General features: G+C 39.8%; 1 protein-coding gene across 1 annotated transcript; it reads right to left on the bottom strand.

Annotated features, from left to right (window-relative positions):
* Positions 1–5376: 5376 nt before the first annotated feature.
* Positions 5377–16220, bottom strand: RAB23 (RAB23, member RAS oncogene family). Its single transcript, XM_009479100.2, has 6 exons — positions 16066–16220; positions 15131–15216; positions 9390–9546; positions 7769–7851; positions 6388–6480; positions 5377–5516 (listed from the first exon to the last, which is right to left on the bottom strand). Exons 1-6 carry the CDS (start codon positions 16218–16220, stop codon positions 5377–5379), a joined length of 714 nt encoding a protein of 237 aa, XP_009477375.1.
* Between the last annotated feature and the right edge of the window lie 5019 nt (positions 16221–21239).

The raw sequence follows: 21239 nt of genomic DNA, 5'->3' as shown, positions 1-21239 counted from the left end.
TTGAACACCTCCAGGGATGGTGACTCCACCACCTCTCTGGGCAGCCTGTTCCAATGCTTGACCACCCTTTCCATAAATAAATTTTTCCTAATTTCCAACCTAAACCTCCCCTGGCGCAGCTTAAGCCCATTTCCTCTCGTCCTATCGCTAACTACTTGGGAGAAGAGACCAACACCCACCTCGCTACAACCTCCTTTCAGGTAGTTGTAGAGAGACTGTGGAAGTGGTTGAGTCACCATCTCTGGAGGTATTTGAAAGATGTGTAGATGTGGCACTTAGGGACATGGTTTAGTGGTGGGCTTGGCAGTGTTAGGTTTACGGTTGGACTTGATGACCTTAAAGGTCTTTTCTAACCTAAACAATTCTATGATTCCATGACTCTTAAGTCCAAATGCTGGATCCAGCACCTAGGATGGAGTAATGCTGGGCACAGAAAGAGAACAGAATCCCATTTTGTGGTGGAGAAATGAGAGGCAAGAGCTCAGGAACAGCTCTTCTGTTGTTAGACAGGGGTGCCCACACGTGTTCTGTGAGAGTATCTACGTGTGCTGCCTTGGATCCCAGCTGTTCGCAACACACGGACTAGGAGCAGGCACACGAGTTTGTTGAGCAGATTCAGGTTGCAGACTACAGGGGTAGAGCCATTTTTTGCGATTTAATACACTGACAATTTAATATAACCACAAAAGTAGTGACCTGTATCAGATCAAACAGTAATCAAACAAACATGTTAAAGTTGCATGATACAACTCATGTCACTTACAAGAGAACAGCAGAATTAACTTGTAGGGATTAACAGGAATGGCATACACAGAATATTCAGTTTTAAACATTTATTTTTCCACTTGAGGATTTACTCTAAGTTATGTTGACTTTTTTTCTTTAACATTTACTCGAGATCATGACGGTGATAAAAACAGTTATGTACATTATCTGTTTTAACCATTCAGATTCATGTGAACTTGCAAATAAGAGTAAGTCATTTATTAGGAACGATGCATCTTTATCCTTGCCATGAGAGCGGTATTTCTCCTGGTCCAGATTAATTCTTACTTTTTTTGACCAACTTTAGTTGGTTCTGCTGAACCACATTTATCTCCGTGAGAGAAGAAAGAACACTCACTCCACAAATTATTTATCAGTATTACCCTACCACTAGAAACCCGAGAATGAGTCTAGTTCAGTACTAGGACTCACCTGGCTTTGAGACGACTCACGCAGAACATCTGACACAGAACTGTTTGAAAGTTTCTCTTATTCTATTATAGCACCTTTCATCTTACATCTAAACATTCCTGCATTTTTTCTTCCATAATTTTGATTACCTGTTTGGATGCCATAATTAGCAGAGAGAAGTATTTTCTTCTGTCAATACTATTTGAGCATTAAAGAGAAGATGTGCGCAACTGTTGCTTCCTACAAAAAGATGGTTAAGGTAGTTTTGATGAAACCAAGCTTGTCGGACCACGCTCGCTCTCCGGCTTACGTACAATTATGGTTCAGGTTCCGCAGCTTCAGCCAAAGGTCGATGATTACATTTAGAAAAGCAGTAGGGGCTTAGGTACCATCACTGGAATCCAGAAAGCACGTTGGTTCGTTTGCTGTATGACTGAACTCCCAACAAGAGGGTTCCACAGTGCAAATAATTAATGCTCTTATTAACTGGTAGCTGTCAGCTTGAATAGATGAATTAATAGGTTCAAAGTGCACGCTCATTAGGCATTGTGCATGTACCCCTGCATAACCTCCAGGCGGTACAACGTGTTCAGCTGCTCAATTCCCTTTAGTATAACGCACATCTACAGAAGTGATGCAAAGGAAAACTACGTGTCAGATATGCTGTAGCCCAATAACGGGGAAAAAAAAATAAGATGACAAATTTTACTTTAGCATAAAAAAATTAAACAGGAAATCTGACTGACAGTATGGTAATTCAAGCATTTTGACTCAAAAAGGTAAGCACTGCCTTAAGAAACACTGAAAATAAGAAAGCTCCAAAATTGTCTTAAGTGGAATATTTAATTTTTTTTTTTAAATTAACCACACACATGCAAGCACAAAAGTCCTAGTGTGATCAGTCTTACAACTTTGAGATTTGTTATTTCCAGTTGGAAATACATCCCTAGCATTACCGCTTTGCATCAAATGATGCCCCACGCACTGGGAGAACACCCATTCACTGAATGGATACAACACGGGAGTGACAGATGCTTTCGTGTCGTGCTCTTTAGCGAATGCTTATTTCACTAAGGCATTAACAATTACCGAAGTTTTCTACTAGTGGTAGCGTTAGCAGCTGAAAGCAAAGAATTTTGGCAAGATTCAGATAATACATCCAATGAGCTATTCAAGAGATACTAACAGATGAAACAGGAGCGCAATTAGCTTAAGTCTCACAGAACAAAACTTGGTGTCTTGTGGCAGGAACATCTGCTGCTCCTACTCCAGGACGCCGATCTGCCACGGGTGTAACAAGAGAGCTACATCCTCTTCCACCGCACAGTCACACAGGTGCACCGAGAAGGGCATTTTTATTACCAGCTCTGCACCTGTAGGTTTTTTGGTAACTAAAACATACAATATTTTAATGAGAACACTTTGAGTGGAGAACGGGGCAACGTTTATAATAAAAATTATTCACAAGGGACAATGTGAGCGCTAAACGTTTAGGCATGTCTCTTCATTCAAAAGGCAAAAGTTACTCCCACTGAAGAGTGATGAGAATATCTAAGGATTCCTGCAATATGCAAGTCATCTGGTTTGCATCTAGACACTAACCCCAGCAGGATAAAAATTGGATTTGCAAGCAGTGTACATGCAGAGCACTTCCAGAAAAATGCTAATTTGGACAGTCTCCACCTCAGTCCTACTGGAGAACAAGCACTGCATAGTTGCAACAAAGAGCGAGCTGCTTTAGATTTAAGGTGGGAATGAAATTAAAACTCACTGTTACCCAATGCTGCAAATGTCTATTCCTACGTTAAAGTATGCGTACTGAATTTCAACATACCCTAAATTTAGCAAGTCTGTCAAGTCTCCACCTATGAAAATTTCTATTGAGTTTTCAGTCCTTAAAACAGTGGTTTATAATGACAGACCTTGAATACAAATGGCTTATGTAATAGTACAATGTCTACAGTATTACATGTAATAGTACAAATGGTCATTATACGTAATAAACTCTTATTTTTCAGTACTCTGTACAAAGTCAAACAAGGCAAAAAAGATGTTTCGGACACTTTGTGGTTTTGTTTCTTTTTCAAGCAAAATGAATAAAAAGTGTGAAACCGGCAGACAGACAATGAAATGTAAAAGTTTCCATATTAAAAACAGTTGTCAAAATTCTTCATGCATACACTCTACCCTACATCCTGAAGTTGTAAGGTGGCCCAATGATGTACAATCGTAAGTCTTACCCTAAGTACCTTACACTTCTTAAATTGCTAAGACTGATAGGACTTGACTCCATTTATACGTACACACAATGATCAAATACACTCGTTAAAAAATAAAGGCCTTGATCCAAGAGAAAATATAGGAAACATGACGGTGAATAACACACAGTTCTGCCACAACAGCAAAGGGGATTGAGTGCCTTGAAGGCTGCCTTCTTGCCAGCAACAAGAGATGCTCTAACAGCTTGTCAAAGAAACAACGGTACTTGCTAGAAAGTCTAACATAGTAAACATAAAATACAGAGTTCAGAGATCTTTAGTGTTTGTGCATAACTTGCCACCCACTTCTCTCCCTTGCAGACAGCGGAAAAAAGAGTACATTTCAGTTTTCATACTCATTGACTTAGAAACAAAGTAAGTCAAGCTTTCTACATGAATTCACACAGTGAAAAGTCCTTCCTCCAAAAATATACAGGATCACTCAACTCATTTTCATTCTCATACACCATTTAAAAAACTATTAAAACTCTGAATTTTTTCAAGCAGCATATTTTGCATTTGTCACCGGCAGGTTTGTTGTAGAAATCCTAGAAAGTTAAAATTATATCATACCATACAAAAACATGTAAACAAAATGGATATTTTTTAAAAGGCATGCATGCTCTTCAAGAGGATTAAAAAGTGTTTATTTTTGGTAAATAAAAGATACCTTGCTCAGCATTTTTTAAAGCACCTTAGTGATTTAGGAGCCTAAGCCCAAATAACTTTAATTTAGATTTGGGCTCCTAAACATCTAAATCAATTCTGTAAAATTACTTAAGCACTTTGAAAAATTTTTGCCATGTCTTTGATCTTGCAGAATTAGGTTTTCTGTAACCAGCAGCTAACTTTGAATCCGAGACAACATTCAAGAATGTCTCATTAATGTAATTCAGTCACCAGCTGCAATTTTTTGGATCCTCCGTAACTTAGTTTATGAGATCTATGAAAAATTTTTCCAAAGACGACAAATATTTTGTGACACCACTTTGCAAGTTCCTTTTTCATAGACAACACAGGATATAACAATCAAATTTGAACAGGAATATGATTATATGTTCCTTCTGAATAGCTATTAGTGTCAAAGACTGTGTTATTTGTTCAACTTGTTAAGACTGATTAAAACAAACTTACAAAAACATCTGTAGCACAGCATTAGGTAAAAAGAAGGAGCATTTTTGGCACCGTACATTTTTAAATCTAAGCTTTTAGGCCCAAAGTACAGCAAGTTAAACGTACACAGTGGCAGCTGGGAAAGCCTCATCTGAAATGCAACATTTTTAAAGGAAAATTTTTTGGGGAAGTTGCTATTTTATGATCATTAGCTGATCTCCCAGTAACATATACACTGGAATTTAGCCTAAATATTCATACCAAATGTTCACATATATACCTTAGCACTCATATATATAACACAAGTATATTGCACTGACAGAGCTGCCAGGATCCATATTAATATAGTCAGGCATAAAATGTAGGCTCTTCTTTTTGCTCTTCATTTCTCTTCTTAGTGTCCTGACTAACCAATTCTAATGTTTTCTTTCAAATTTAGTTGCAAGGTTGCTACTTTACCTTGGGCCGTAGTGTTATGGTCTGTACCTACACTTGTAAGTATCATCCTTACGTTAAATGTGCTTTGCAATTCAGCAATACCTAGTTCATAGCTCTGTAAATAATTCCTTGAAAAAGGAGAAGCTTGCCTAATTTTTACAAAGTGCACGGGGCAGCCACGGTTCTGTGGTTTGCCACCAGGTGTCTCACTCTACACACCAAAAACACTGCATCACCAAGTTTATATAAATCCACCCTCTACCAAGGATCCCATAGGCACAAGATTTGCTAAAGCACTGGTAAAAATACCTCTACAGCTGGCTTTATTCTGTACTCAATTGCACAACTTCATCCAATTCACTGGGTCGGGCTTTCTTCCTCCAGAAGTGGTCTAAGGTATGCTGCAGTTGCTAAAAGGGCTTCTGTTTTTCTTGGTCCTCTGTTTGTTCGGTCTAAGGTTGATGACATCTCCACCATTAAGAGTGCTAGAATTTTGGTTGGAGTGACTTCCACCAGCTGTATTAAAAACACCTACAGAATTTAAAAGACAAGAGAAGTATTTGTATTTCTTTGCTTCCTGCAGCATAATACATTAACGCTTGAGACACAACGCTTACTAAAGCATAGCAGTGCACCTCAAATACACACTGTAGTTTTTAAAGGCTTTATCTATTTCTGGGTCAATTTTGCAGCTAAAGTTGAAGTAGAGCCAGTTGGAATTACTAGCCAGGCAGTATTTAAAGCCGGTATACATCTATGTAATTGAAGGGCAGCATATGCGCTCATCTGCATACGTGTATGCTACTAATTGCATGGTAACAAAGCTATGGTTAGTTGAGTAATATAATAAAAGAAAAACATGACAATTTTAAAGTTGGAAGCTTTGCTGAGATAAAGGTAAGGAAAAAGCCTGAATAAAAAGGGAGTGCTGTAAGGAAAATAAATGAACTGACTCAGAAATGCTTTAAAGAAGGACTACAGAAGTTCAGCGTTCCCTTACAAAAAGGCAGTCTCCAAAGACCTTCTGATTACATGCCAGATTGTTTCACCGTGAGTCTCTTGTAAATCTGCACCAAGATGAGTAACACTAATACTAAGTACATTAAAAAACCCAACAAGCATCCTTTCTCAAGTCCTTCCTTACACAATGTTTGTTTAAACAAATTTAATAAAAGGGCACTTGCCAAACATTAGCTAGGAACTTTAGTACATCCATTTGACAGTCTTGTAACTTTAGAGTCACAAAGTTATTTTACAGAAGAAAAAAGACAATATCCTAAGATAGGAAGGTAATAATTAGACCCTGGTTCATCTTGTATTAACTCCATACGGAAACAGATGAGACCATAAGCTTTGATGGCACAAAATACTCTCTTCTGGTTTTTTATTACAATATACATACCAATCTTGTTACTGCTTGTATGTACTAGTTCTGGATCTTCAGCTGTTTGTTGCTTGAGCCTTTGAAGATATTTATCAGCCAAATACTTAAAAACTAGAATGTTAAAAAAGAAAAAAGGTCCATCAGAGTAGGCTTAAAAATAATCTTCACATCAATAATAACACTTTTGTATCGAAATCTGCGTGGTGACAAAAGCGCATCCGACACCACAGGTTTAGCATGATCTGGTCGAGTGATTCTCTCTCGGCAGGACTGTGTACCCGAGCAGATTCCAGATTAGGCCGACGTCTGCCCAGGTCTTACAGTCTGCAGTTCTAGGGTCCTACACAGCAGACAGAAACATCTCAATACTCCTGCAGTAAAGCTGGCACGTATATATTGCCAAATGTTCCAATGCCTGCAGCTTGGAACTTTCTAAAATTTTGTAGGAATTTAATATATATAGTTTTTGCAAGAAGCCTTAGAATAAGAGCAGTCATGTAAAGTAAGGCTATTAATAAAACCTGGCAGCAACATTTTTCTAATTAACTAATGCTACCCTCATTTCTATTGGGGTACAGAAAGTCTGCCTGGGATTCTGAAAAAAATCTACAACTATAGGAGAATTTTCAGAACCTACGTATGTTACAGTTATTTACATTTGTAATTAATAGCTCATGTAAAGATGATACAGAAGCATTTCACATTTTCTCTCACACGTTTTTCCCAAGGTGAATGATGTTAACAGAGGAGAAACAGTTAGTTTACTATTAAGTTTGCCTGATTAAACAAAACGTAAGTCATCAGAGACTGTAATTCATGATTATTCAAACCTACCCCATAAAAGATAGTGACTGAATTTTATAACAGTACTCTTATGAAATTAAATATATACAGTAAAAAGTGATACTTGGGAACTAGTAAAATGTCTTCAGTAGACAAAACGCTGCAGGAGATCCAATCTTTTAATGTACTTAAATATAACTAAACTATGAAATAATTGTTTATATCAATTATTTATTAACTATTACAATTACAAAATAATCTGTTCCAACAATTTGTATATTGTAATAATTCAACTTCTACGTATCTTTTTTTTAAAAGCTCAGAGCTTGCTGACAGTCATTAGAACTAAGCACCCTTAACACACTGGCACTTCTAAACATTGAAGCTAATGCACTGTTTGTGGAAGAGAAAGGGAAGATGTAGACAAAGAAACAGGGCTAGCAAACTGATACCAAGTAATTCTAGCTATGTTTAAAGCGTGCTGCTAAGAAATATAAGAAGGCTTGTCAACAGCACGCAACAACATGGGAAGTTACAGATCAGCTCCAAACTAGGGAGATGTACAGTGCTATACAGCAGCGGGCAGGACAGACACCTGCTCTGCTCTATCTCGTACCTTCAGTTACGTTTAGGTCTTCCTTCACAGATGCTCGGTAGAACCTCAATTTTAGCTTTTTTGCCAGCGCTTCTGCCTCTTCACTGCACAACAGAAGAAAACTTTGTAAATAACTAATTTATATTGTTTGCCAGCATTTATTCTTATGGACACAATGCTTTGCGGTAAGTTAAACGTGGCAAGGTGGGTTAAGGAACTCAGTCAAAAAACAGGTGATCCTTAATTTCTTTACAATACCTCCACCATAACAAGAAGGTATTTTACATGCAGTTTCTTTATGACCAAAAGTAATTGCTTTTCAGTATTTATTGACTTCATTAAAGAACATTTTCCAAGGGTTTGAAGACAGGTGTCAGTGAAACCAAAAGGAAGGAGGCTGTAATTAACAGCACTAGAATCAGAACAATTATCACTGCAAAGTCAAAACAACAACAAAAAAGTAATCCTTCAGTATATTTTAATAAAGCAGTAGACTATGATGAGTAGACTCATAAAGCAGTAGACTATGAGATATGATGAGAATCAGATGAGTGCAGACATGAAACCAAGAGTTAATTTTTTCTGTGAAGTGAAAGAGAACTTGTGCTAAATGTTAAGGAAAAGCTGACGAAACTTATGAAAATTTCACTAAGGCAAATCACATATGGCAGATGGAGTATGTGGAGAGCAAAACCTAAGTGACATACCATGCATAAAGGAGGAGTTCAAATGCAATTTTGCTTTTCCTTTGAAAAATCCTCAGTATTCTTTGCAGAGGGAGTAGAAGCTGATTTATGCCATCAATGATAGCAAACAGAGAACAAAGAAAGCCAGTGCAGGAAACAACAAAAAGAAGGAATAATTTCAATCTCTCAGGAAGATGGCAGAAATGAAGAAGTGGAGAACAATCAAATTCATCATGCGGTATTTTCTACATGATAGACTGTGGTAAATAAAAGCTCGCATTTGTTAAGCTGATTTTATGGCAAGAATGAAATTGGTCATATATACAAAGGCAGAAAGAACTGACAGTAAAATCTGTAAAGAAAAATAGTGAAGAAGGATCAGCACCATGCAGTTTGAGAATATTAACAGATACGTATTTCTATAGCGTTATAATGTTTTGATAAAAATGAGCAATAAAAACAAATTAAAGAAAGCGAAGCAAAGCATATTAAGATACTTTTTCAAACAACCTGTTTAATAGCTCTTCATCGTTTTAGCAAGTATTCACTAGCCAAACCGGGCAACGTAACTTCACTGGTGCACAGCACAGTTTAACAGAAACTGTAAATTTTAACAGGAGAGAAAATTTACAGTTTTAGAATTTCTACTTAAAAAAAAAAAAAGAGAGAGAGAATCATATAATGGCACAACCAAACTCTTCATGCTCTTCCTCTTTTTGGCTGACACTTCAGAAGAAGGTGTGAAGCAAACAGAAAGCTCCTAGCTTGGCAAGCACATCTGCCCAAGTAACTACACTCATGCAGCAAATACCTGTCACCTGTGCTTCTAGGGCATGTTTTGATGCAGGGCCTAGGTTTGGCAACCTAGATACCATAGTTGTTTTTTTTTTTTTTTAAAATGTGTGTATACAGGAGGCATCTATTGTTCTTTAAAAACAGTAAGATAAAACTCCTACTTCTTTATACAAGAGTCATCAAGAAGATCAATCTTATTCTGCACAAGAACTGTGGGAATGTCTCCAACTTCGGTCACGACTTTCTCCTTCCAGGTAGGGATTGCTTTGAAGGACTCTCTGTCAGTTGTAGAAAACACAAGAACACAAGCCTGGGCTCCTAAAAATATACAAATCAATTACAAATAAGTAGAAATCAACCATCAAACATTAAAAACAAGAATCATCACATATAATGTATTTCAAATATGAGGGATTTTTCAAGCTTCTGCCATAAAAGTGCACCTTTGCCACCAGCTTGTGTCAAACCAATGGTCATAAATTCTCCAAATGGAAATAGACTGCCATATTATTTTGATCATGACACCCATTCCTCATGGTGGCTATGGGTCTGTTACCTTTCAAGCTATTTCCAGCATGGTACATGTACGCAGGGGAAAGGAACAGGAGGCGGTGTGGAAAGGCTGGAAAAAGGGAAAGGGAGGTTTGCTTATTGCTCACTGTTTTCCATACAGCTTAATGGAGGCCAGAAGTCAAGTATTTTTCCATATGCAGTACCTGCAAAGCACACTTCACGTTATGCTTTGTAAGACAGTAATTTGGACTTTGAAAAGCAGAAAACGTAAAGTTTTCAGAGAAAGTTGTGATTATTTCAAGTAAATTGTTTAGTAGCTTTTTGGAGAAATTAAGTGTATTTCTAAGTCATACTCATTCTATCACAGCACCATGGTAAGTTATACAAAATGTTTTGTACCATTTTTGTTACGGTTTTGTAACAGCCTTAGCAGACAACAGTTAAAACCCATGGATACCGAAAAGGTAACTTCCACACTTGAAATGTTAGTGAGTGGTCTTTGACTGTCCAGTAGTCCTTTGTTATCCTCAAGAAACTACTTTTCTTTGCACATAAACACATGGAGAAACACTTTATTATTTATATGCTTTTAATATATTTGATACTTAGTAACAGAGTGTAAAAGGAATAGATAGATAACGTCTTTGAGACTCCCGTGTTATCTTGTGGCAAAGATCCCAATCTAATTACATACAGCATGAAAAATTATTTCATCGGTATGAATTTTCTTTTATCTATGAGTTTCACCAAGTATCCCCCATTCCTGTATTCTGTTTGTCTTTGTATTTCTTTGACACAAAGCACTCAAGTTCTTTTAATAGGTTTCTTTTTATTTATCTTTTCAAAGCCAAGTTCAGTCTATCTTTATGAAAGCTTTCATACGCTCTTTAACATTCTTTCACATGCCATTAAGATTCTTTTTGTATAGTTTTATACAGAATAATAAGAACTCCCTCAGAATTTCAAATCAAGCTCTACCAATAAAACAGTACCAATGTAGTCTTCGTAATTTTCCGTTACTTGTGTTCTAAAATTTTGTTTGTTTTCCCTGATGTCCACACCATATGCTAACGTACACAATTCTTCTGATGCAATTCCACTTAGAATCCTGTGAGACCGGTGTAAAATTAATTATTCTTTCCAAAGCAGGTGACTTTGCATTTGTCAATGCTGAATTTAAACTATTGTCTTGCAGTCTAGCTTAATAAAGCCTCTCAAGGTCTTTGCTCTATTGGAGATGAGAATATTTATTAAAAGACTCTCACCATCTGTAAACATCATCTTGTTCAGTTTTAAGACTAAGAAATCCATTGTGAAGTTTCCACTCTAAGGCACTTTCACTTCATCTCTCTCCTTCCACACATTCCTTCTGAATGCTAAAACACGGAGATAACTTGGTAATAATAAGTTTAGAGGGAAAAGTTCTAGCATGTGGTAGGTAAAAAGGGGGTGACTTACAACATCAGACCTCCTTACTCAATTTAGATACAATACATGCAGAATGCAGTGGACAGGGACAGTGGACAGTAAAAACAACTCAGCTTGGCCATACTGCTTTTTAAAGAGAATTCTACGATAGGCTCCAATTAGGAATCAAACTGAAGTATTTTTGAGGACCTTCAAGATTCTGACATCTAAAGGTTCTTACCAGGAAGTTAACAAACAACAGTAACTGAAAGTGTCTTTCCTCATCAAGAGATACACCTTTGTATCAACAATGACAAGTTCTATACATATATTCTATATGTAATTGTGTATTTCCAAACGTCTGCTGAAGGTTTTGATCACTGGATTGTAATAAATATCAGAATGTACTAATCAAATAACCCTGCAAAATACTTATTAAGAAGAGAAGAACAAAAGGAGTATTCTTCTCATGCTCAATGCAAAACAATATCAAATGTGATCTTTCTGAAAGTATGCTTCAGTGTAGTGCAGAAGTTAGTGTGGCAGAGTTCATCAGAAGATGCTGCAGGGTAGGGATCTTGCTAGGTAAATTCTTTTCATCTTCTAAGAATATTGCTAAATACTCAATATTTTTATTGAGAACATAAACAAGTATAAGAAATTATAATGTCCATGTAGGAGCTCTAAGGAGAAAAAAAAAAAAAGAAAAAAAGAAAAAAAAGACAAAACCCAGGATTTAGGCATTGAAACACCTTTCTGTATGCAGTGACTGAGAGTATTCAAGACAGTCAGTAACATTATTGTCTCTCTCATCCACTCCAAATGGAGTCATAGACCACCTCTGTCATACAACAGATTGTGTACAACAACAGACACCAGCAGCAAAGGCACAGGATAGTGTCAGACAGGAGCATAACAGCTAAAACCAGGATGTTCTCAGTGAGTATTTTAAATCAAAGTTGTTTTGTAAGAAGCTGTTTCGTAAAGCTACTTTAAAGTACTGAAGAAAAAAAGGACATTGTTTTTTTTGTGTGCCATTACTGCCTTGATAACCCCCGTATTTTAAAAAGGTTCCAACTGGCTGAAGAATCACTGACATGATATTCATACCTAGACTAATTCAGAAAAAAATTAAAGAGAGTAGTGCTAGCATCTCTACTTGATTCAAGTAGAGCATGAGCTTGTCAGCTGAGTAGGTCTCTAAGACACTCAGCAGATTATCCCATCCTCATAGACTCTGTAACCATATTTTCTCCTTTCATGCTGGTACACAGCCCACGTAACAGAAAATATGTAAAGAAATTCCTTGCCATGAGTGGATTCACACAGGGCTTTATACTCGGCACCTATTTGTTTCACTCTTCTGTTCTCTGCCTCAGCTTTTTCAGGCTATGAGAGACAACACACGTTCACTATAAAATTGATGGTGGCTCCTTCAGCCTTAGAGCTAAAATGCAAAGTCAAATCCTATCATCATCCAGAAGTTCTCATGTTCTAACTGCTGTGGATCCTGGCTCTCTTTAACCAGCTTAGCAGGGTTTAAGGCCTCACTAACTATCCAAAAGAGGGCTGCCTTGCTCCAAATTGGACCAGAACAGTCTTGCAGCCCTCCCATTATCATAGTTACTACAGCCAAAAGTGGTTGACAAGCGCAAGCTAGAGCAATGCTATGAAGGCTTGAGAAATACGAAGTCTATCTGTTGTGCAACAAAACGAGGAGCCTGAGAATTTGACTAATCAGCAACTGAGTAACAGACTAATGAGCAAGATGTCTGTTTTCCATCAAAAATCTAACAAGGCTCTACTCAAGATATCAGTGGTAGCGGATGGAAGGGGTTGCACGCACAAAGAAGTGATCAAATACTGCTTTGAGAAACATCTGTACCGTGGACAGAACACACAGTGATGCTAATGACAGCCACTTGTGTATGTGCTTAGCATATAAATGAAGTACCTAGCCAATTAGAAAATGTGCGACTTCCATTGGATAGAAACTGGTAAGACGCATGATACAATATAAAAAATAAATTATTAAATACATACAGAGCTTCCTTCAACTCTTTGAATTTAGGCTGCTGGACTCCTTGCATTGTACGATCATGGGCATGCAGTTACACTGGCTGCACATATTCGCCTGTACGTAGAAAACCACAGGACAAATCCACTGTCAGCTCCAATTTTGTTTCTCTGCAAGGCTGAATGAATTTGGTCCCTGGACAAGAAAGGCTCAGAAACAGGCTCTGAAGTATTCATTGTGTGACCATGGATGAGCAGCTGATCCCTGAAGAACTGACAATACACAAGGTTCCAGGAGAGTATGTAAACCCTAGCGTAATGATAGTGGGACAGTGGCCTGTGGGAGAGGCAGACCTTGAAATAACAGCCAGCATCTATCCTACCTACCTCAGAGGCATCCTCCCCTTATCAGCAATAACTGGCAACGAAATCCTTGCATTTCCAAAGTAAGCTTGACCTTTTGCTTCTCTAATATTGCGCTTACAGACCTGATGGTGCTTGCAAACCAAAATTGCATTCCAGGCTCTTACAATCTCCCTTGTCCTTCATGAGTCAAAGTCTCATGCAGAACAGTCACTGTATCTAATAGCTTGAACTGTTAACATATCCATCACGCTGTCTACAATGTCATCCATAGGATGACTACGTCCTATTTCACAGCAGCCTCTTCAGTATAAAGACCTCGAAGGTAGAGATCTAACTGCACTATGCTGGGCACGAGTCACGAGCAAGATTTCAAGATAGTCAAGATACACGGTAAGTGAGGTCAATAACTGTACTTCAAAGTTCTTCTGAACACTCCATATTTTAGCATATCTGCCCCAGTAATTAGGAGGACAAGACTTTGGCTTGGAACAACTGAGGAGAGCAAAGGACACAAGACAACTGAAGGCCAGGAGAGTAAAAAGGAAGCTCCAAGAGAATAAAGTACTACCTTCTAAAATTCATAGGCTCAACTTGTCAGCTGTAAAATAACAGAATGATCTATCTCCACGAGAATAAAAAGAAATAGGAAAAGAAGTATCCTTCTCTGAAGAAATGGTAATCATCAATTGTGAGTGACAACCAGAAATATTACCAACACCACCCCCCCCCATTAGTTGCCAAAACCAATCACGAAATATAACAAGGTGAGAGGAATATACCACCTGAAGCAGCACGGCATAACAATTATTTTATCTCTAAATGAGGTAATTTTTCTAACATTTTATACCATAGTAATATATTTTTCCCAGCCATCAGGTAATTAGTTTGACAAGAACTGAATGATGGAATCTTTGCCAAGTCATTCATATCTCTCATGTTAAAAAACAAAAAGGAAAGATTTTCACAACCATTGTTAAATTATATGCAAAGAAAGCCTAACTATGCAACTAATTTGTCACTGGCTAAATGGATAAACTACCTTTATATGACTGAATAATATAGTTTCTATTTTATGAAGTAAATACGCTTTCCTTATTACTCTGTTGTGTTAACATGTTCAAGGCAGTCTGTAGTAGCAAGAGAACTGCTGTGCCTCATAAACTATCTTTGTAGGATGACTGGTGGATTTTTTTTTCCCCTTGGATTAATTTCTAAGTGGCTCAGCCATAATTTTTGGAACATGTACAAATATGTCTTAAAGAAGTAAGAAAACGCTTTTAGAGGGAAATATATACTTTTGCATTTGATTGTCTGAATGGCTACATTCTGTGCAGTTTCTGTGCAAATATGTGTCTCATTTTGTTCTATGTTTTTAAAGGGCACTACTGAGCATCCTGCACGAAGTGACACTTAATTAAGGCAAGGATCTTACACGAAGGGGAAAAACATTTAAGAACTGAAAAAGGAGGACTAAAAATGCTTTGCACACACATGAAGTAAGATATTTTCCTATCTCTGTATTGAGAATTTCAGTTAAGAGGTGTGCAGATGAAAAAAAAAAAAAACCCAGACTGTGAAATAACAAACACGGTATTTTCACCTCTATAGTAGGCCTTAGTTATTGCATCAAATTCTTCTTGACCCGCAGTGTCCCATAACATTAGCCTGACATCTTCATCATTAACTCTGAAATAAACAACACAGTTTTGTAATCAATACAATGAACAAGAGCAATTCAAAACAACTGACATGGAAATATTTCTGTGTCTACAATATAAGAATAATTCAGTTCAAATTTAACTTCATTTAAATATAATGTAACTTAATATTGATAATGCTTCACCTCTGTAACATGCTATGGCAGTAGTCCCTCAATTATATTACATGCTCTTTCCTGACAATCCATATTACATTTTCCTCTTCCTTTCCTCCTCTTCCTCTACATTTCCCTCTATGAGGAAAAAAATAATATAGACTTCAAAACAAAACTTAGGTGCCTGAATAATGGTCCTTTTGTCATTTTAATCAGCTTACAAAATTTATGGAATTTTCTTACTTCTCATTACCACAGTATTTTCCATTTTATCAAACATAATTGGGTCTTATCTGCTTATATTACATAAAGAGACTAAATCTATACCATATTTAATTTTTTTCCCCACAATAATTTTAATCTGTATTGGCTAATAAATTTGTGTAATCGTTTTATCATAAAAACTTCCACTTCCTCCACATTAAAAAACAAACAAACAAACAAAATAAACGGGTGGTAGAATACAAAGGAAACTTGTCAAAAAGCTTAGTACAAGACAGGTTCCAAATTTTATTTTGCTTTTGATTTATAATTCTAAATCTTGTATGGAAAATAGAATGATATAATTTTAGCCCACTGTGCAAGAGAGAAAACAACTCCCTTTACTGTGCTTTGGAGACAGCAGGCCTTGTTTCAAGCCTTTGTAAATCTTAGGAATACAACAGAACAAAGAAATAGAGGGAAAGGTAAAAAATCAATAGTATGGCATCATTAATACATACTGGATTTGTCTTTCCAGGAAATCTACACCAATAGTTTTCTTGTAGTCTTTTGTAAAAATCCCCTTGCAGTATCGCTGAATCATACTGGACTTTCCAACAGCTCCATTTCCTACTACCACCACCTTGATGGCCACCTCCATATCTTCTTCCAACATCTTTGCAACCCAAGCGACTCTCTAGCTTATTCAGGAAACTGTCGATTCTGTAAACAAAGTAAATGGCTATGTTCATAAAAATGCTGTGAATAGAAAGCAAGAGGAAACGTGATCATACCTTAGGAGTCACAAAGATTGTATAATTTATTTTCAGCTCTGACACAGACTGCTTAAGTGACCTCGGGCAAGTTATTTAGCCAGTGTGTACTCTGAGTTGCCACTTACTAACTGGAAATTAATATACCTAATAAATTATTAATTAAAAATATCCTTCCACTGTACGAATGTATTGTCATATGTTGATTATGTTCCTGATGCTTCGCTGCTAACACATACGAGACGCTCGACTGGCCAACCTGGCACGTAGCGTGAGTCTGAAGGACGGCAGCTTCTGACCTCAGCCGCCGTTCTCTTATACTCAGTTCAGATATCGTCACCTAACACCAACACTGATGCTCTGAAAACATAAACCTCTACCATTCTGCGATTACACCCCTTACTCCAGTTCTTAGGAAGTTGCCTAAATTTGTCTGAGGAAGTCAATAAAAATCATAATCAAATACATTTGTGCGCTCTTATTTGATTTTTGGCACGTGAATCAAAACACTAAACGTATAAATATTACTGTGTAATTCTGAAGAGAATGCATTTTCCAAAGGTCTTCTTTTTTTTTAAAAACACGAAACTGAATAATCCAACTGCCTTAAAACATTTTTTCTTTAAACTTTTAGGCGATTTATCTTATGAATGCTCAAAGCCCAACTTATTTACATTTTAAAAGTCTGTATCATGTTAGGTGTGACTATATAATCTCACATCACACGGCCGCTGCAGGGAAGCCACCTAATTTTTCCTGGCCTTAATTTTGCCCCGTACACCGTACGTTAACCAGAGACAAAGCCAAGCTGCTCAAGTACACGGCCAAAGTTCACAGCGCAAGCGGTTATAGCGGGCACGGAGATTTCTATATCAACTAGAATTCCAATGTGCAAAAATGGAAAATCATTTACTGGGCTTACTGTAAAGGTATTTCATTCAAGTTTTGGCGGTTTGGGTTTTTTCGGTTTGGTTTTTTTTTTTTTTTAAATGAGGAAGAAAGGGAGGCGCAGACAAAAGCTGAGCTTCCCCCGCCTTTTCTGTGCCGGGACATCATCACGGGAACACTTCGCATCTGGAAAGCAGGGAATCTCCTCCCAAGCGGTAAGGAGGAGGAGAAAATCCCGCTATTTTAAAGACTTTGCCCACGGCCGCGCACAGGCCCCCCGCGCCGGGGGAGCCGCGCTACCCGACGCCCTGGCTGCGGCCCGCCCAGGCGGATGATGGCTCCGCACCGCCTTTGGCCGCATCAAACATCAGCGCACAGACATCTCCACCGGGCATTCGGCGAGCGAAACTGCCGCTCGCTCGGCCCCCAGGAGTCCGGATGGCCATTTTAAGCCAGGACCTGCGCTCGGCGCAGACAGCAGCTCGGCGGTCCCCGCCCAGGGGGCTGCCCCCCCCCCAACCCCGGCCCTGCCCGGGGGGGCGCCGCCGCCGCCGCGCTGAGGGCGGAGGCTCGGCCGGCAGCCCCGGCCCCCCCCCGCCGCCTCCCCGGCCCCGCTCCCCGGCAGCCCCCCCGGCCCGGCAGCCCCCTCCCGCCTCGGGGCGCCTCCCGCCGCCGGCGGGGCCCCGGTTCCCGCCCGCCCGCGGCCCCCCTCACCAAGCCGGGGCGGGCGGCGCTCCCTCAGAGGGCACGGCGGCGGCGAGGGAGGCGGGCAGGGACGGGGAGAGGGAGGCACGGCGAGAGGAAACCGCTCGCTGGGGCCGACCCAACCCGGACGCACATCCCGGCTCCCCCGCCCGGAAACGCCGTCAGGACCGGGGGCGCCGCTCGGGGAGGCGCCCGCCCGCTGCCCCCGCCCCCGCTGCGGCGGCCCCCGGCCGGGGAGGCGGCGGTGGCGGCGGCCCCGGGAGGCGGCGGTGGCGGCCCCGGGCCCGCGGCCGGGGCGCTCCTCGGGGACGGGGCGGGCGCGGGGGCCGGCCGGGAGCCCCCCGTGGGGTTGGCTTGGGGGCCGCCGGCCGCCCGAGTCGGGGGGGAGGCGAGGGAGAGGAGGCGGATGGGATCCGCCCGCCTGGTTGTGGGAGGTTTTCGTCTGGGTTCCTGAGGGAGGACCCGGGCAAGGCTGATCTTCGCGGCCCCCCGGCCTGCCTTCCTCACCGCATCTTCCACGGAAAACAACGCGGTGTGACCACCCATGGGCTTTCCCCAGGCTGTCACTGAGGGCAGCCGCCGTTCCTCTGGCTAGCACCCATTTTTTTTTTGACTAAGGTGTGAGCACAGCAGGTCTCAGCCCGTCACCGTGGCACACGGTCCGCCAGCTCCCACGCTTTATATAAAACGCTGTACGGTAGGGTTTAGCATAATTGTAGACACGATAGTCTTAAGACCTGAAGATGTTCTTTTTTTTTTTAAGTTATACTGATAAAACATGTCCAGTGCATTAACATCCCTTTGTCTTTTCATCTCGCAAAGCAATCTCGTTGCCTGGGCTGGCTGCTCTCAGTGCCCCCCCAGCACTCCTGCTACTCAAGCATGGCCGAGCAACGCTCAGATACAACCAAGTTCGGGTTGCTGAAAACTGCCTTGCACAGCTGAGGCCTCTTTATCCCTGTCTCCTGCTCCCAAGGCTACGTCTTCACTCTAGAGTCAATTAGTGTTGCCTGTGCCGAAATAGATGCCTCTTGGATTAGTGCATTTTGCAGCTAGACCACAAAAGAATAGTTAAATTTGATGCATATATAAATTTTATTCTGAAATTTATGCTTTCGTTTTGTTAATGCTGACCCCCGCTGCAAGTCTCAGGATCCATCTGATGCCAGGGCTTGCGTGTGCCAAAAGGCCTTGAATTAGAGAGCCCTCCTTTTAACTAAGAGAAATTTGTTACCTGCCTAATACCAAAGTAATTGTATCAGAAATGCTCGATTGTACTTCCCAGGTTTCATCACAGGAGATGTGAGGTGCCTGGCTGGGATTCATCTCACCTAATACCTATATTGTAAACATTTGTATGGTGTGGTTCACCTTCCGATGGCTGTCAGGTAGCCCAGGTGAACTGCTCCCTCAGTTCCCGCCGTTGACTGGAAAGGGAGCCTGTGGCCACAGCTGTGTAAGATTAGAGGAGATATATCCTACCCTAAGTGCCCTAATTTAGGCAGTAAGTTAGTGACTGCTGTAAATAATTTTAAATTTTCTCTTCTTTAAATTCCATATATTGGGTAATGCTTTTATGAAGTGTAAGAGCATGTACTACGACCTGTCTGTCATACTGATGATGCGCAGATACTTCTTTGTGAAACCCCAACAATTCAGTGAGGCTGAACCGTTCCAGCATGTCTTATGGGTATATTGCGAGCAATTTGGGAAACTTTTCTTATCATGTCCCACAAAGGAAAGAGAAGAATGGAGGAACTCATACATTCACAGATTTCAAGGCTTTAGCATGTGTGTGATTTGATGGCTCTTGAGATCAGCCAGCAGTGTGACTTGTTTGCAGCTAAAAAATTGCATCTCTCTTCAATTTGTCTAAGTTAAAATTCTAGCCACTGGATCTTACTAGATCTTTTCATGGAGATTGACTAGCACCTACTCTTGGATATCTTTTCTGTTTGCAGGTACCAGGACACACTAATGAAATCAGCTGTGAAACTTCTCTGCAACAAACTGGATATCCCAAGCCCCGTAAGGCACCTATCGTAATGCTAGCTTTTCAGCATCTAGATCACTTTCATTGATGCTCCTTTGAACACTTTCCAGTATTTTGATGTTGGAAGCAGATACACCAAATTAGGAAGCAAATTATACCAAATTAGTGTAATAGTAGTAGATGTGCAGAGGTGGGGCAACTTCCTGCCTTCTATTTTGTATTCCCCTTTACAGACCCCCGAAAGGTCATGCTATTCCCTTTTGCCATATCATTTCACCGAGGTCTCCTATTCAGAAAGTTTTCTGTACATTCTCCTGTGATTACTGCTTTCCAAGCCATTTTTTTAACATGAGCATATAGCCCATATTCTTTTTTTTCCAGATGCATTATGGTGCACCTAGCTACAATGAAATTATTTTGTTTGACTGCAAGGCAAATCAAATCGACCTATAACAGGAAAGTAATGCTGTCCTTTATTAAAGTCATCTGTTTGTTAACAGCAAGCTTTACATTAATATAATTGTCTGATTTATCGATAAAAATGGTAAATGTTCAAAAAACGGGTAGACGTGACACTTGGGGACATGGTTTAGTGGGCATGCTGGTGTTGGGTTGATGATTGGAATGATGATCTTAGAGGTCCTTTCCATTCTTAATGATTCCTAGTTTTTACTTTCGTTATAAATGATCCAGCCATCAAGCCAGGAGGCGTGGGGTTGCTACTCTACCCTTAATTGGTTTAGTGGTGGACTTGGTAATGGTAGGTTAATGGTTGGACTGGATGATCTTAGAGGTCTTTTCCAACCTAAACAATTCTAAGATTCTAAATAGTCTTTCATCAAGAGTCCTTGGGAGTCCCATTAGAGTCACTCTAGTTGCTGGTATCTCCATAATCACAACTACATTTTGAAATCTCACCATGAGCCAATTTAATGCATCTGCTGCCTGCCTTGTTTCTTCCACACAATGTATGCATTTCAGCCAATGCAATCCTGAAAAGAAAACAAACCCAAAAAGGGACAGCAACTTCTTGATATAATGTGTTTTCTGTGAAAATATGCTGCATGCTGGACTTTTAGTCACTATATTTTTGTTAATGCGATGAAAATATTTCCATTTATGTATGTTTATATTTTACTATCGTAAATCCTTTTAAAGTTGGATTTTAATGTAGTTGCTCATATAGAATACCTAGTAGCTGAACCGCATGCTAGTAAGTCATTAAGAGTACGATCATACAGCTGAAGTAGAACATACAGGGTCAGAGACACAAGTGAGTGGTGATGCGCTCCTTTGAGCGGGTGACTAAGATCACCCGTTCCCACTAGCTCCTAAA

The sequence above is a fragment of the Pelecanus crispus genome, chromosome 3 (assembly GCF_030463565.1).
Source record: "Pelecanus crispus isolate bPelCri1 chromosome 3, bPelCri1.pri, whole genome shotgun sequence".
In the NCBI taxonomy this organism is placed as follows: Eukaryota; Metazoa; Chordata; class Aves; order Pelecaniformes; family Pelecanidae; genus Pelecanus; species Pelecanus crispus.
The sequence above is the reverse complement of the archived record's forward strand: the minus strand, read 5'-3'. Positions and strand labels throughout refer to the sequence as shown.

Coding starts and splice junctions, on each gene's coding strand:
- RAB23 (XM_009479100.2), bottom strand. CDS start 16,220: ATGTTGGAAGAAGATATGGAGGTGGCCATCAAGGTGGTGGTAGTAGGA. Junction 6,481..7,768: donor AGACCTAAACGTAACTGAAG/GTACGAGATAGA, acceptor TTAACATTCTAG/TTTTTAAGTATTTGGCTGAT. Junction 5,517..6,387: donor TACAAGCAGTAACAAGATTG/GTATGTATATTG, acceptor TAAATTCTGTAG/GTGTTTTTAATACAGCTGGT.